General features: G+C 38.1%; 1 protein-coding gene across 1 annotated transcript; it reads right to left on the bottom strand.

Moving 5' to 3' along the window:
• Nucleotides 1–7,788: 7,788 nt before the first annotated feature.
• On the bottom strand, nucleotides 7,789–15,936 carry kcna2b (potassium voltage-gated channel, shaker-related subfamily, member 2b). The gene has a single exon (XM_077204709.1). It carries the CDS (start codon nucleotides 15,839–15,841, stop codon nucleotides 14,354–14,356), a length of 1,488 nt encoding a protein of 495 aa, XP_077060824.1. The 5' UTR covers nucleotides 15,842–15,936; the 3' UTR covers nucleotides 7,789–14,353.
• Nucleotides 15,937–16,157: the final 221 nt, after the last annotated feature.

Here is a 16,157-nt window from a genome sequence, read left to right as displayed (position 1 = left end):
GTCATTTTATGTATTCTCATCTCATCCCAGCAGACAGGAGGGGTCTTAAAATATCCCACCCCCATGAATATTTTACAGCAGCATACTCTCTTCTGTGATGACTTGCTCTCTATTTTTCTCTCTTATTCAGCCTGTATTTGCCAGTTTTCAGGGTGTGATGATACTAAAAGATGGAAAACTTAGCAAACCAAACCTGTACGACATGAAATATTTTTTTGAAATGACTCAAACCATGTTCTTCGCCTCCACCTTTCTAAGCCTCGGCATTTGTCTGAAAGGATATTGATACAGTTTATCTCCTCAAAGCAGGCTCGTCCATTCTTTCACAAAGGAGCAACACAATCCATCATGTCTAATTTGATTCATTAAGAGGTGTGTTCTGCGTTTCTCTCGCCTCTCCTCCTCAATGAGCTCTAAGATGGATATTAGAGTTGAAGTGGATGATGTTGTGTTGAGTGACCATTAGCAGTCAAAGACTATTTTATGCAAGCAATTTCCATTCTGACTGAAGCGCTCTCTACTTCGGTCTGCTGTCTGCTAACTTGTGCTTCACAAAAGTTTGTTTCGAAAAATGTCTGAATGATATACATACAGCGATGTTCAAATGTTTGGTGTCTGTAAGACTTGTCTTTTGAATAAATCAATTCAGGAAGGGTGATTAAATTGATCCAAAGCTATAAATGATATTTTATAATATTACAAAAGATATTGAAATAAATGGCGAATATATATTATTACAAATATATTAGGCAGCACAACTATTTTAAACATTGATGTTTTTGAGCATCAAATCCGCATATTAGAATGATTTCTGAAGGATCATGTGGAGTAAAATTCAGCTTTGATCACAGGAATAAATACATTTTATTCACACAGGCTACAATAGAAAACAGTTCTTTGAAATGTAATAATGTTTCACAATATTACGGTTTTTTATCAAATAAATGCATATTGATAAGAGGCTTTACATTAAACATGAAACAATTTACAGACTCCAAACTTTTATATCAGTTGGTTAACGTCAGAATCATAATTTGTCATGACAGGTTTCATCAGTTCAAAACAAAAATAAAATAAAGATTATATTAAACATAATAAATTATGTTAAATATTCATGAGGCCAGGAAATATTACTAAAAGTAAATGAAATCTGGTTAAAATTAAAAAATACATTACATTTATACTGAATGCTTACAGTACATTTTGGAGATAACTGGAAATTATGTTCATCTTATCTAAAAAAAAAAAAAACTCAATTAAAGATAAATGTGAAAAACTTATATACAAATAATATAAATGTAATTGTATTTCAACTTCTAAACAGTTTTTTTTCTTTCATTCTATACCTTCATGTCATTTTTCATGTCAATTATCATTTTGTCTTCTGCTGTGCTGACTACATCCGGTTCTGTCAGCACTGCACTGGCTCCCTATTAAACACTGCATACATTTAAAAATCTTGCTAATGACTTACAAAGCACTGAAACGTTTAGCTCCCCCGTACGTGAGTGAGCTCTTAATGCCCTTTACATCTATTGCGGTCTCAAAATTCTGACCAGTTGATAATACGTAGATTATCAACATCAACTGCAGGCGGTAGATCCTTTTCCTATTTATCACCTAAACTTTGGAATAGTTTTCCTAGTGTTCGGGAAGCAGACACACACTGTCACTTTAAATCTATAAAAACACATCTCTTTTACCTGGCAAACATATAACACATTATCTCATTTCTATTATTCACATCCGTTAAATTATTGTTTGGCTGCATAAACTCAAGAACCTGTTTTTCAATCTTTCTCGTAATAAGTGACTGCAGTGAAATTGAGACCATTTTATCAATCGCATTAAAAATTATACCAAACATGGAGGGAAAAACAATAGATTCACAAGATACATCATATGTGTTATATAGACATTCTCAGTGAACTTTCAGTGACTTGAATCAGGGGGAAAGGAGGAGTCGGTAGAGGAGGGATGAATAGATGGATGAAGAGATGAATTTAGGCCAGACGGTGTCCTATGCTCTTTCTCTGAGATCTGTCCTCCAGATTAGTGAGTTGTACTGTTTTATTGCAGGGTGTTTGATCTCAGCTTTGTGTCTTACCAAGTCTTACATTGGGGACACTTAATATTCAACAATATTATTGATCTGACTGTACTGACGCTGAACTGAGCTGGACGATGACATTACTGTTTTCTGCTTTATATATGAGATAAACACGGAACTGACTTCAGCTAAACAACAGCTGGAATACATCATTTTCCTGTATCACTGTACACCTGTTTTGAAACAATCTGTATTGTATAAAGTGCTATAGAAATAAAGGTGACTTGACTGGAGGTGAAAGGAGAGTGAGGCCAGAGCTTTTATCCATTACCATCCAATGCTATATCGACCCATTGTGGTCTCTGCACTTCCTCAACAGTACAAGACATAGAATAGTCTTGAGCAAATGCATTATGGTCTGTGATAACGGATCACTTAAGGTCACATGCAGGTTTTATGTCTCCAGTACTGCTGGTCCTCTAATGTGGAGGAATAACCAAGACAGCACGCACACATTTGTTTGGAGGACAACAGCTGACTTTTATGTTATTCGCAGTGCTTCATGGGAGTGGACCTGCACTAAAGAGTTTGTTTGCTTGTAGCTACTCTCTGATTGATTCTCTGATTTGCAGAATCAGTTTTTCACCAGGGATTCCAATGTTGAACACAATTATTTAAAAAAATAAATAAATAACGTTGAAATGACGAGGGCTGTTAGCACCAACAGAATCATAACTGTATCATAGATTAACAGATGTAGATCACATTAGGTCTCTCTTAAAATGTTTATAAGTTATCATTAAAGGAGTCATGGATTTATTTTATCATTTTAATATGTTCCTTGAGGTTAACATAATGTTAATAAAGTATTTTTTGCACAATATATATATACGTAAAAAAGAAAATTTGTAATATGTTCATTCATGTCATTCATTGCATAGGAAACAGGATCAACGTACACTTGCTATTGCACGAGAGTAAGTGTTTTGAAAACATTATCCATCTAAAACCATAATTTAAGCATTATGAACTGATCTACTTAAGGTTTGCGATGTAGCTGATTTCAAATCCAATACAGTGGACTTCATCAATACAGAACTCTCCATTACACTGTCTCGTTTAATAAACAATCTATAGTCAAAAGCTCTGAACAAACATAATCCTCTGACGCCATTCAAATAAACCATTCACTTGTTTCTGATGCCGAGATCCTTGTGAAGTCTGTGCAGAGATGCAAACAAGCTGTTTAAACTGGACGCACGTTCAAAGCGCACGTTCTTTCACTCTTACATAAAACTATTTAAAGGTCTGGTTTCACAGACAGGGCTTAGATTCAGGCAGGATTAGGCCTTAGTTCAATTTGGACATTTAAGTAGATTTTATTAACATACGTTGTAGAAAAAACATTACTGGTGTGCATCATGAGAAAAAGCAATGGCACTGACATATTTTAAGATGTGCAAGTTGCTTTCAGTTAAAACAGCTCAAACATACATTTTAGTCTGAGCCAAGTAACCTTGCCTAAACCATGTCAGAGTGAGTCACATTTGTCTCATGGAACAGAAGGATTCCCACAGGTAAAGTAATCAACAGGTTTATTTGCAGAAGTATGTGATCGCAACGATGGAAGCAGGTGAGTAACTGATGAATATAGTGTTCAGGATGAATATCTGGATGAGTAATGGTCTTCTCTGTTGCAGGTTCTGACATGAAGATCAAGGCAGATGATTGAATGCGGATGAAGGAAGCAGATGACTGAAGACAAATCGTTCAGTCGGGTAAGGAGTCGGCTAAGGATTCGGGTAAGGAGTCAGCTAAGGAATCGGGTAAGGAGTCGGGTAAGGAGTCGGGTAAGAAGTCGGGTAAGGAGTCAGCTAAGGAGTCGGGTAAGGAGTCAGGTAAGGAGACAGGTAAGGAGTCGGGTAAGAAGTCGGGTAAGGAGTCAGCTAAGGAGTCGGGTAAGGAGTCAGGTAAGGAGACAGGTAAGGAGTGGGGTAAGGAGTCAGGTAAGGAGTCGGGTAAGGAGTCGGATAAGGAGTCGGGTAAGGAGTCGGGTAAGCAGTCAGGTAAGGAGTCGGATGAGGAGTCGGGTAAGCAGTCAGGTAAGGAGTCGGGTAAGGAGTCAGCTAAGGAGTCGGATAATGAGTCGGCTAAAGAGTCAGGTAAGTGTCAGCTAAGGAGGCAGATAAGGAGTTGGGTAAGGAGTCGGGTAAGGAATCGGGTAAGGAGTCAGGTAAGGAGTCGGGTAAGGAGTCAGCTAAGGAGTCGGGTAAGGAGTTGGTTAAGGAGTCGGGTAAGGAGTGGGGTAAGGAATCGGGTAAGGAGTCAGGTAAGGAGTCGGGTAAGGAGTCAGGTAAGGAGTCGGGTAAGGAGTCAGGTAAGGAGTCGGCTAAGGTGTCAGGTAAGGAGTCAGGTAAGGAGTCGGGTTAGGAGTCAGGTAAGGAGTCGGGTAAGGAGTCAGCTAAGGATTCAGGTAAGGAGTCGGGTAAGGACTCGCGTAATGAGTCAGCTAAGGAGTCAGCTAAGGAGTTGGGTAAGGATTCGGGTAAGGAGTGGGGTAAGGAATCGGGTAAGGAGTCGGGTAAGGAGTCGGATGAGGAGTCGGGTAAGGAGTCAGGTAAGGAGACGGGTAAGGAGTCGGGTAAGGAGTCAGGTAATGAGACGGGTAAGGAGTCGGGTAAGGAGTCAGCTAAGGAGTCAGGTAAGGAGTCGGGTAAGGAGTCGGGTAAGGAGTCGTGTAATGAGTCAGCTAAGGAGTCGGGTAAGGAGTCGGGTAAGGAGTCGGGTAAGGAATCGGGTAAGGATTCGGGTAAGGAGTCAGGTAAGGAGTCGGGTAAGGAGTCGGGTAAGGAGTCAGGTAAGGAGATGGGTAAGGAGTCGGATAAGGAGTCGGGTAAGGAGTTGGGTAAGGAGTTGGGTAAGGAGTCAGGTAAGGAGACGGGTAAGGAGTCGGGTAAGGAGTCAGGTTAGGAGACGGGTAAGGAGTCCCGTAAGGAATCGGGTAAGGAGTCGGGTAAGGAGTCAGGTAAGGAGTCGGCAAAGAAGGATTCGGGTAAGTGTTCTTTGAGGGAATGACAAGACCGGACAATGGTGAACTGCAGTGAGAAGAGTTATATAGTGCTGGATGATGATCAGTGAAGATTGGTGACAGGTGACCTCTGTGACAGTGATCTCTGTGATTGGGAAGTGCATTGAGGGGAGGGCCGGGGAGGATGATGGGAAATGTAGTGAGGAGGTGGTGACTAGCTGGTGACCATGACAATTTGTAATGGATTTTTTAAAAAGTTATTTTAACTGTCTGAAAACAAAACAGGTTTCACCCATTTTAACATTTGTATCATTAAAAATGTGCGTAAGTTGAAACCCAATACTTGCGTTTAAAAGTGTCATTTGGCAATGTCTCTTAAAAGGGTTTAGTAATTTTTGTACTTAAACATATTTTATTTAACATTTCTATTTTTTACAGTTTACAGTATGTTTTTAATCTTATATGATTTAAACATTTTTAACAGTTTACGTTTTAGTTAACATAAACAACACTGACTGTAATCAGCTATAGCAAAATCATCTCTTTCATATATAAAAACTAACCCACTTTTCAGTCCGTCACATCAGTCAACCCTTCTGTACGGTTCTAGGTTTCTTTGCTCCACTAATAAGGAACATGAGATGATAAATTGCTATTATAGCAAGGCGTCAGGAAACTACCTGCTCTCACCACTAGCACCCGGATCTGCTTCCCTCCGTCATACTGTATATTAATCTAGCTGTAAGTCTAGATATCCCAATGGACTCTTCCCAGAAGTTCCCTGTCCTACTTTCCCTGGCCAAATGCAAGTAGTTACAAAACAGCAGTCAGTCTATGGTACAACTGTGAACTGTGAATTAGATGGTACTGTATTAGCTTATGAGTTGCAACTTAAATCTGAATATGAAAGTGGTAAATATGCATTTAAAATATGGCCTATTTGTAGGTCATTGATATGCTATATGTTATATAGTCTGACATTGGAAGCCTTGCGAAAAAGAAGTGCACACTTTTAAAAGAGTATATACTTAAGTGAATATACTTAAGTGTGCACTGACTGAATGTAATGTTTTTGGATACTTAATTTCATGTTAACTGCAATTAGCTTAAATGTATTATAGTTTAAAATGTATATTAAGTACACTTAAGTAATCTTTTATTTCTTGTTTAATATTATATTATCTGCAAGTATTTTTTTAAATATACTTTTAAGATCTCAAGTACACTACAAGTGCACATTCACAATTAAGCACACTTCTTTTTTCACAAGGGAATCTAACCGTATTTTCTTCAACAGAGAAGAAATTCCAGTTTCTGGATCAACATCTCTATTTGTTTTGAAGATCATTTTTATCAATCAATCATGTTTTAGATGTAAGTTTTATAGTAATGTTTCAGTAAGGTGAATATTTAGATTTTAAAAAATGGGTTGCAGGACTGTTTTGATAGGACAGAGGAGAAAAACAATGCTAAATGTGAATAAATTCAACTAACCACAAAGTAAAACTTTGTAAAGAAGAAACAAATTAAAAGGTGAAATCACTTCCCATTTATTTTGTTGTCAACATCCATTCAAACTGTACTCTAGGTATTGAAGCATCATAATCTTTCAAACAAATGACTTTAATATAACCAATATATTTTAGCGCCATTTTTTATCACTATTTCTTTTTTTATTTGGCTCTGAAAGAGACAGTTCAGATTCTCCCTGCTGTCCTTTCAGATTCTGTTGAGCCTCAGTTGGCGTTCTTTGGATCAATAGCCATCCGCTGCCAGGACTCCTGTCTACTCCATGCTATCTCTTCTCAGACAGTCTGTCGGCCCTCCTTACAAACAAAGAGAACGGAGGCATCTAAAGCAGAGGTAAACACCTAAGGTTGTGACAGTGGGGTGGTAATAGTGTTGGGCAGCTTTGGACCAGATGAGCTAAACTAGAACAGATGGGACAAATGGCTGGTGGAAGGTGAGATCTTAGCCTGTCACAGGAAGCTGGAAATGTTCGCTCTCCCACAGTTTATCTATCGGCCCATAAGGAGTGGATTATAAATAGACGACTTTGGTTTCTCAGTGCAACACAGAGTGCATTTTGCTACACTTAGGAGCACAACACAATGCATTTAGGCACCTATTTCTGCACACTAGTGCTTAAAAGTAACAGAAAGATAATCAGCAAAGAGAACACTGGCTTTTTAAAACTGTCTTAAGACCCTTCACACCAATGATGATAAGTATAACTATAACTATATAGTTCTAAAAATCGTTCTAAATATCAAAGAATAGCAGAGACCGCACCAACTATAACGGCACAGAGAAACAATATCTTTGAAATCGCTTTCAGAAGATTTTTTTTTTTTTTTACAGCTGATGAACGATAAAAACATTGACAGCCAATCAGAATCCATCCTGCTTTAATGACTCAAGGATTTAAAGTATAAAGTAATATAGTTATTGTTTTAGTCTTTATATCGTTCTTGGCGTGAATAATGTTATATCGTTTATATTGTTTAGCAACCATCTGAAAACTCTTTAAAAACATATATTACTTCCACTTTAGGCACCATTTCAAATATTGTATAATATGACAATTAGGTACAGTAAGAGAAGGTTAAAAAAAACAATGAACAGCCAGCAGCCACCAAAGATATCATGAATAAACCAAACAACATCACCATCTTCCCAGATTTGAAGAGACAGAAATAATCAGTCATTGTCCGCTTATCATGATTTATTTTCATCCTCATAATCATTATATATAGATCTCTTTACAGTTATAATCGTTTGGAAGGAAAAGACGCATCTCTTGTTTTCTTTCCAAGATTGTCTTTTAGGTTCAGCATTAGTGTCCAGTTGTCCTTGTAAAGTGCATGATATTTATCACATCCAGAGAATGTATTGAGTCTTCCATCTCTTCTCTTTATTGTGTTATTGTGTTAAGTTCAAGTTTGTTTTTTCTTCTTTATCCTAGAAAACAAAGGCTCTGTACACGAAATGAAAGATTAGGCCTCCTATGACAATGTGGGGACAATGTCACATATACACATAGACACATGCAGACCAACACCTAAAACCTCAGCTCATCCACTGATGTGCACAGTTCATTATCCGTCAACCTGTTGACATCAAGAGTATCTCCACAGAGGGTGGAGAGAGGTGAGCTGTTACACAGAAAGATTACATGAGCTTTTACAAGCAGTCAAATGTTTGCCATAAGGCCTTGTTCACACAGGCAGCAGAAATTCGATTTTTTTTAGTATATCCGATGTGGAAACTTAACCCAAACCAGATTCACAGGTGGTCTGAAATCTGGAAATGTATTTCGCTACTCCTGTGAAAAAGAAGTACATTTAAGCATACTTATAAAAATAGTACTTAATGGAGAAATAATATAGCCTACTTTAAAAGAATATCCTTAAGTGTGAACTTAACTTGGAAACTTAATTACACCTTATTTATAATTAAATTAAAATGTATTGTAGTTTAAATTTCTCTTTATGTGTCTTTATTCAATCTTTATGTGTATTTTCACAATTACTTCTCTGTCTTTGAAACATGGTAAGAATACTTAAATATTACTTTAACGTAATTTCTATTAAAACTTGTGCCATGTATTTTCATATTTTTTGTAATGATGAAACTGCAATTTAGTGCTATTACTAGTTAATAATCAAGTACTTTACATGTGGTTTAGTATGTTAGTCAACACATCAAAATAAGTGCACTTCCTTAAAGCACGGCAAAAGATTATTAAAATATAATTATTTTGAATGTACTTTAAAGTAAAACTTTTAATTTGTACTTTATTACAAAGTGCGCTTTTTAAAAGTGTACTTAAGTGTTACGAAACAGGGGTGAAAGTCAATTTAATTAATCTTAAGTGCAAGTGCAGATATTAATAATATTAATAGTATATGCAGGTTCAGGTATTATTATAAGTGCAGATACTACAACTGCAAATGTAGTTTTGTAAAAATATACTTTTAAGAGTTGAACTACACTACAAGTGCACATTCAATACAATTAATAACACTTGTTTTCACAAGGGTATGAATGGTCGGATCGGACTTTAGCGTTTTGTTCAGGGCTTATAACGTGTAGCTATAGGATGTCACAGACAATTCACAATGTCTCTAGTTGTGTTCTAAGACAAGGCGCCCATTTTCGCTCACTTTTTAACATGTAGTGAACTATGTGGCATTGACAATATGTTAAATGTGAAAGAGTGCACTGAATGAGTAAAATACATCCTATGTGTTTCAGATGCAGTAGCTTAGCATCATGCTAATGCTAAAGTCATTATGATAGTGATCAACGTTGATACCCTATACTGGGTATTGATTACACTATGTTAACAAACCGATCTAATCACTTGCAACATTATAACGTATACAGTCAGTCCCGGATTAATACACTGTGTGAACAAGGCCCAGCTTTCACTTCAAAACGAGTTGAGATGCTAGCTCATGGCTCCCAACTCCATCCATCTCAAAAGACCTCCGTTATGCTCTTTCTCTGAACCACATCTGGTCAGCTATCCTCTTAATCTTGGTCTGTTCATCTATCTGTTTGTTCATTCATCCACCCATCCATATCTATATATATACACTGTATATCCATATTGCATGTACAAATGAGGGCATATGTTTTTCTTCTCCATAAAACATGCCTGAGTGTGAACAGAAAAGCCTGTAAAGACATTCAGTTGAATATTGATTAGATATAAAGGCTTGATTTGATTGCTGATACATTTATATACTACAGTAATCAATAGGCAAAGCGTCTATAATAATTACAGTTAGAGGTTCATTTTTTTCCCAAGTGTTTGTGCTTAACGTATATGAAGTATACTTATACTACAATACATTTGGATTAGGTTTTAAAGGATATAATTGCAGCTGTGAACTTCCCACTATTAAGAAACTGCATCACATGGCGGAGGTGTTGTATAAAGCTATAGCCTTTGTTAAGACAACAAAGAAAGCAGCGGACACTGTTTTGTATATAGGCTTTAAAATTATTCGAAATCTCAAGAGTATTACAAATGTACAGACCAAATGTCAGAGTGAATATATTAAAAAAAACAATATATTCACAATTTCAGACAGAACGAGGCAGCTATGGAGATGCTATTAAATATGATACTTTGAGAGCATCAGTAAAACGCATTTTTCTATCAAATGCTTACTAAAATTGAGACAACACCTTGAGGATTCCTTTGTCTAAATGGATGGGATGATTTGTAGCCCTGGCAGTGTAAACGGGCTTGTCCAATTACTGCATACCATTCTTTGCATGGACAAACATTATAAATGGGTTTCTGCATGGATTCAACAACACACATGAAAAAAACAACAATAAAAAAGGTGATGAACAAGCATCCTCATTGAAGTCAATAAAACAAGACCCAGCGGTATCATTGAAGGTAGATATGAGAGGAGGACAAAAAAATTGATTTGATTCTGAACTATGCAAAGTTGATAATGTAATGGAGGCAATAATTTTATGTATGAATAAATATCTTAAAACTACAATAAGTGTCTAATAAGTCCACATAACCTTTTTTTTTTTTGGTGTGTGTGTCACAAATCAGATGGATTTCTTACTTGCTTACTTGCTCTAATCAATTGATTTCAACCCCCACAATTATTTCTAGTCAAATATTGAATTTCGCAGAGGAAAATCACATTCCACAAGTAAAACGGTTTTTGGACAGTTTCATGTTGACTAAGTGATTTGTAAAAAGCTCCTGAAGGAACATGGAGGTAGAAATCAAAATGAGATGGGTTGAAAAAAAATATTTTTCAAAGCTTTTGCATTCTTACAAATTTTTTTCTTTCCCCGAAAAACTTAGCGTTCGCTCACAAAGAAAGAACTTAACATTTTTGTGAGCATCGGGGAAGACCGTTCTCTTTGCTTAACCGTTTCATTCCGTGCCGATCCGGCCCAGCCAGTACGGATATGGTTTAAATTTCCACTTTTTCCTTCACAATATCCTTTTAGGGGCTCCGCAGATTTGTAACAAGGATGTTGTCATATTCCGGACACAAATTCAATGTGTAATGTCTTTTCTAGAAACAAAAGGCACTTTTACACCGTTGAGCCAAACTGTTCTCGTTGCTTAACCTTTTCATTCCTTTCTGATCCGGCCCAGCCTGTACAGATATGTTTCATTTTCCACTGTGGGGCTAATAACGGATCTCTTTGGAATGTAATACAAATGTGCCAGTGTAAGGCAAGAGTTTAGAGACAATATGAGATTTAAATTGTGATCACGTTATGGTGGATGATCAGGTATTTCTTTTAATTGTATTATTAATTTGTGTTTACCACGCTCAAAGAAACTGGCAGTCAGACAACAGACAAGTGACCAATCATGAGTGGCGACACCACTAAACACATTCTACTAGCGCGGTTAAGCGTGGTTCAGTCAATCGTGCCGATAATTCCAGGCTGAGAATGGTTTGTAATCGTGCCATGCTAAACCAGGCTCAAGTGTAAATATAACTGCGATCATTCCTTTCCATTCTTAGAGTCGTTCGGCCTGACGGTGGAAAAGCAGCTAAAGAAATGCAGCACATCCATTAAGGCTGAACCTAAAAGTAATGGCCGCAATATGTCGCTCACTTTTCCAAGTCTGTGAGACACTTCTGCAATACGCTTATAGCAATCTCTGTTTTAACCGCTAAAAACTTTGCTAAAACTGGTGAAAGCGGCTTAGCATGGGTTCAAACATCCCTTACTCACTGAAGCTCTCGGCAGGGGAAGAAAAGTGTTATTTGGTTAGGATGTCCTGTATTTGGAAATAGTGGAGTGAATGGTGCACCACGTTCTTGGATATGGCAGTAATGCCTCACTAAGAAGCTGAGTCAGATTTACTAGGAGCTTGCGCCAGCGCAAACCCTCTGTCGGGATTTACTAAAGACACACAGTCAAAAATGTGCGGACAAGGTTATTTTTCCAGCTGACCTTATTGCATATGCATTTGTATGAGTTTCCCTTTCAGATGCAAAATTTATTTAGTATTTAACTATTTATAGAGTATTTAAATGAATCGTGCAAGGTTATTTACTAAGGTTTGTGCTAGTCAATTTACTGGTATTTGCGCCATTATTTGCCACCCAAAAAAATCACGTCTTATACCAGACGCTAATTTGCGCTGCTCTTGGTAGATTGTGTTGGTCATAATGAAAATGATCCGACTGCATCTGTCCTCTTTAATTGGCACATCGTCAGTAGATCATGCACTGACATTTCCACTCCCATTGCTGCTTTTTTGGAATTGCGCTCTCACTCTAATTTGCTATGTTTAGTAAATCTGGCCCCAAGTTTCAAAGAGAATTCGTGTAGCTTCAATTTGATGTCTACATCTCATAAGGCCAGCATAACGGCAAACTGGCAGGGAGATCTGCCAAGTAGTTAGGCAATGGAGTGAATTTAAATCTGAGGGAAATCTTGGGCAGTTGAACGAGTTTAACCGGGGCTGTAGGGTATACATGTACTGTTTATTTACAATAGAGCTTTTCTACTTCTCAACTACAAAAGGTCCTGCGCCACCTTTTTTTTCAAAACAAAGTTTTCTGCTTTTATTTGCCACTTTAAAGACCCCATGAAATAGTTTAACAAAAACTTAACTACCCATTTATTTAAATAAATAAATTAAATTATAGCAAGTCATTAGTGTAAAACAAAATTATATATTTTCAAATCAACAAATAAATTACATATATATATATATATATATATATATATATATATATATATATATATATATATATGTAATTTATTTGTTGATTTAAAGATAATATTTAAAAAAATATACATGAAAGTGAAAGTGAAATTGGCCTATTACACTCCAACTAATGTATTAGCCTACTAACATAGAAAACTATTTGCAAAATCTTGCAACCTTAAAAAAAAACAAGCATTTATAATATTGCACATAATGTTAATCTCACAGAGAAAAATATTTATATTGATAAAGATATGAATACTTATTTCTAGTTTTGTAAGTATCATTTGTACTACATGCATGCTACAAGGAATGTGTACCAAACATGCACCACAAAGGTAGTAGAATATTTCCTAAATACTATCTCTTACAAAAGCTATTCAAGGAAGCATCATTTTCATCCAAGTTTTATCGAAATTCTCCAGCATCATATTATGAGCAGGATGCACCATGAAATGGCACTAAAATGTAAAAACAACATAAAAATGCAATAAATAGCGGCAGTGAACTTCATCTTTGGTGACCTGACTAAGTGAGCTAGTGTTTAGCTGTTGTTGGCTGCAATGTCACAAGTTAAATGTCTACACTCCTGCAACCCCCCATCAGGCGCTTGTAAGGGTAGATCTTCATTACAAAAGACATTTATCATACACATGGAATGCTTGGAAGTTTACAATGCTGGGAAAAGTAAGTGACAGAAGGAAATGATGTAATGGAGGGCAGATGCTCATGCATATAGTGGAATGAAGACGATGGAAAAAGGGGCAACTTCAAAACAATCTCCACTCCACTTTCAGGTCTGTTTACTCTAACAAGGGACACACTGAGATCCTAATATGCTGGCAGCGAAAGAGGGAAAAAAGGTCATACAGATAGAAAGGGGGCCACAGAACCGGTCCTCCAGGCCCCCTCGGATTGGTCATGCATGTATTTCTTCGTCACAAGATGGAATGTAATATGTTTTAGGTACCGCATGGTACATGGTACACTGTTGCGGCTGGCAGGAGAGGCAGCGTTTGTGCATTCACAGAGAAATACATCCTCCATGGAGATTCTTCACGAATATGTTATCTCCTTCCATGTTTTTATATGCCCCTAATCAATTTGGAGTGACAAAATTCTCATTCTTCCCAGGAACAAATACACTCAAAAAAGACTCAAGGGGTCCTCGGGTTGGCAGTGAATGGGGAAATGGGAGTCAGGAATTGGTCCCTCTATGCTACGCTTGTATCAATTGGTTAGGCTACGATTGGCTACTGTTGCAAGCAGACCAACTACTAGCACTGTCACACAGAATAGACAAACTCCATGCAGACACTGAACACAAGAATGCAAAACAACGTCCCCAACCATCAAGTTTCCCACAACTTGCGAGAGGGAATGGAGATGGAATGATGGATAGGTCTTCTTCACTGATCCTTCACTCAAATGGACACATTTCAAATCTCCCGTCTTGAAACTCTTCCAAGAGGCATCTGAAGCCTTCAAAACTGGGGTTTGCACACCCCTTCTTTATCTCACCTTCTTCGTCAAAGGCAGTTCAAAACGGTTATACATCTGTAAGCATTTTGGTGATGTTAACATAGTTTGTGTTGGTTAGTGTGCAGTTTCCAGTCTTGATGTTCTCCTCTCGAAAGTCCTCATTGCTGTTGTTAACAGCCTCTTGAATTTCCATGTAGTCAGACTTGCTAATGGTTGACCCGCTGCGGCTCTTTTTCAGGTCCTCTGATGAATCTATCTTGGGGACGCTGGTCACGTTAAGGTACTGGGCCTGTTCCTCGCCTTCTGTCTCTCGATGGTAGAAGTAGTTGAAGTTTGAGACTATGACAGGCACGGGCAAGGCAATGGTCAGCACACCAGCGATAGCGCACAGGGATCCCACAATTTTGCCTCCAATGGTAGTTGGAACCATGTCACCATACCCTACTGTTGTCATTGAAACCACTGCCCACCAGAAGGCATCGGGGATGCTTATAAACTGTGAGTCAGGCTCATCCGCTTCTGCAAAGTAGACAGCGCTCGAAAACAGGATGACTCCGATGAAGAGAAAGAAGATAAGCAGCCCAAGCTCCCTCATGCTGGCCTTGAGTGTTTGGCCGAGAATCTGCAGCCCTTTCGAGTGCCGAGAAAGTTTGAAGATCCTAAAGACTCGTACTAATCTGATGACCCTCAAAATGGCAAGTGACATGGCTTGCTGTCCTTGCTGACCATCCTCTGGCTTCTCTGCTAGCTCCGTACCCAACGTGATAAAGTAAGGTATTATAGCCACAATATCAATGATGTTCATTATATTGACAAAGAAGCCTGCTTTGCTGGGACACGCAAAGAAGCGTACCAGGAACTCAAAGGAGAACCATATGATGCAAAGAGTCTCCAAGATGAAGAAAGGGTCAGTAAAGTAGTCGGAGGTGTAGATAATTGTTGAGTTGGAGTTGGTTGCGTATGGTTTGCGCATCTCCATTTCGTCATTGCGAAAAATCGGAAGTGTCTCCAGGCAGAAACTAACTATAGATATGAGAATGACCATGACTGAAATGATGGCAATAATCCGGGCAGGCCCTGAACTTTCAGGATACTCAAAGAGCAGCCATACCTGCCTCTGAAACTCATTTTCTGGCAGGAGTTTCTCCTCTTCCTTAATAAATCCTTCATCCTCCCTGAACATCTCAATGGCTTCTTCCCCAAGCTCATAAAAACGTATCTCCTCAGAAAAAATATCCAATGTCACATTGACAGGCCTTCGCAACCTGCCTCCTGACTGGTAGTAATAGAGAATGGCATCAAAACTTGGGCGATTTCTGTCAAAAAAGTACTCATTCCTCAGAGGGTCAAAATAGCGCATTCTCTTTTTGGGATCCCCAAGCAATGTCTCTGGGAACTGAGACAGAGTTTTGAGCTGCGTCTCAAAGCGCAGGCCAGATATGTTAATGACGACCCTTTCACAGCACTCATGGTCTGGTTCTGGGTCGTATGTGTCCTGTGGCTGACCCGGGTGAGCTGCGGCTTCATCAACTGGGTCGCCCGTCGCAACAGTCATGCTGTGAATAAATACAACCTGCAGTTTGTGGTCAGGGTGCGACGGTGTTGCCTCTAAAAGTTTGTGGGAAAGGAGCAGGGAAATTTGGGGCTTCTTTTCACTCGTCAACACCTCCCTCTTCCATTAGAATCCAGGAAACACTGGAAGAAACATAAAGCAGAAAAGAAGATTACTTGAGCCACACAAGCATTCTTCAAAACATGCTCACTGCAAGAATGCTTAATATGTATTTATTGTACTCTGCTGTGGGATTATTTGGATTCCTCATTTTTCTGAGACAATGCAGAAAGTTTTTTTTTTTAAACTAAATTAGCAA

The sequence above is a fragment of the Siphateles boraxobius genome, unplaced genomic scaffold (assembly GCF_051911475.1).
Source record: "Siphateles boraxobius isolate OS27281-9 unplaced genomic scaffold, OSU_SipBor_1 50, whole genome shotgun sequence".
Classification (NCBI taxonomy): Eukaryota; Metazoa; Chordata; class Actinopteri; order Cypriniformes; family Leuciscidae; genus Siphateles; species Siphateles boraxobius.
Note: the sequence above shows the minus strand (reverse complement) of the source record. Positions and strands in the feature narration are given on the sequence as shown.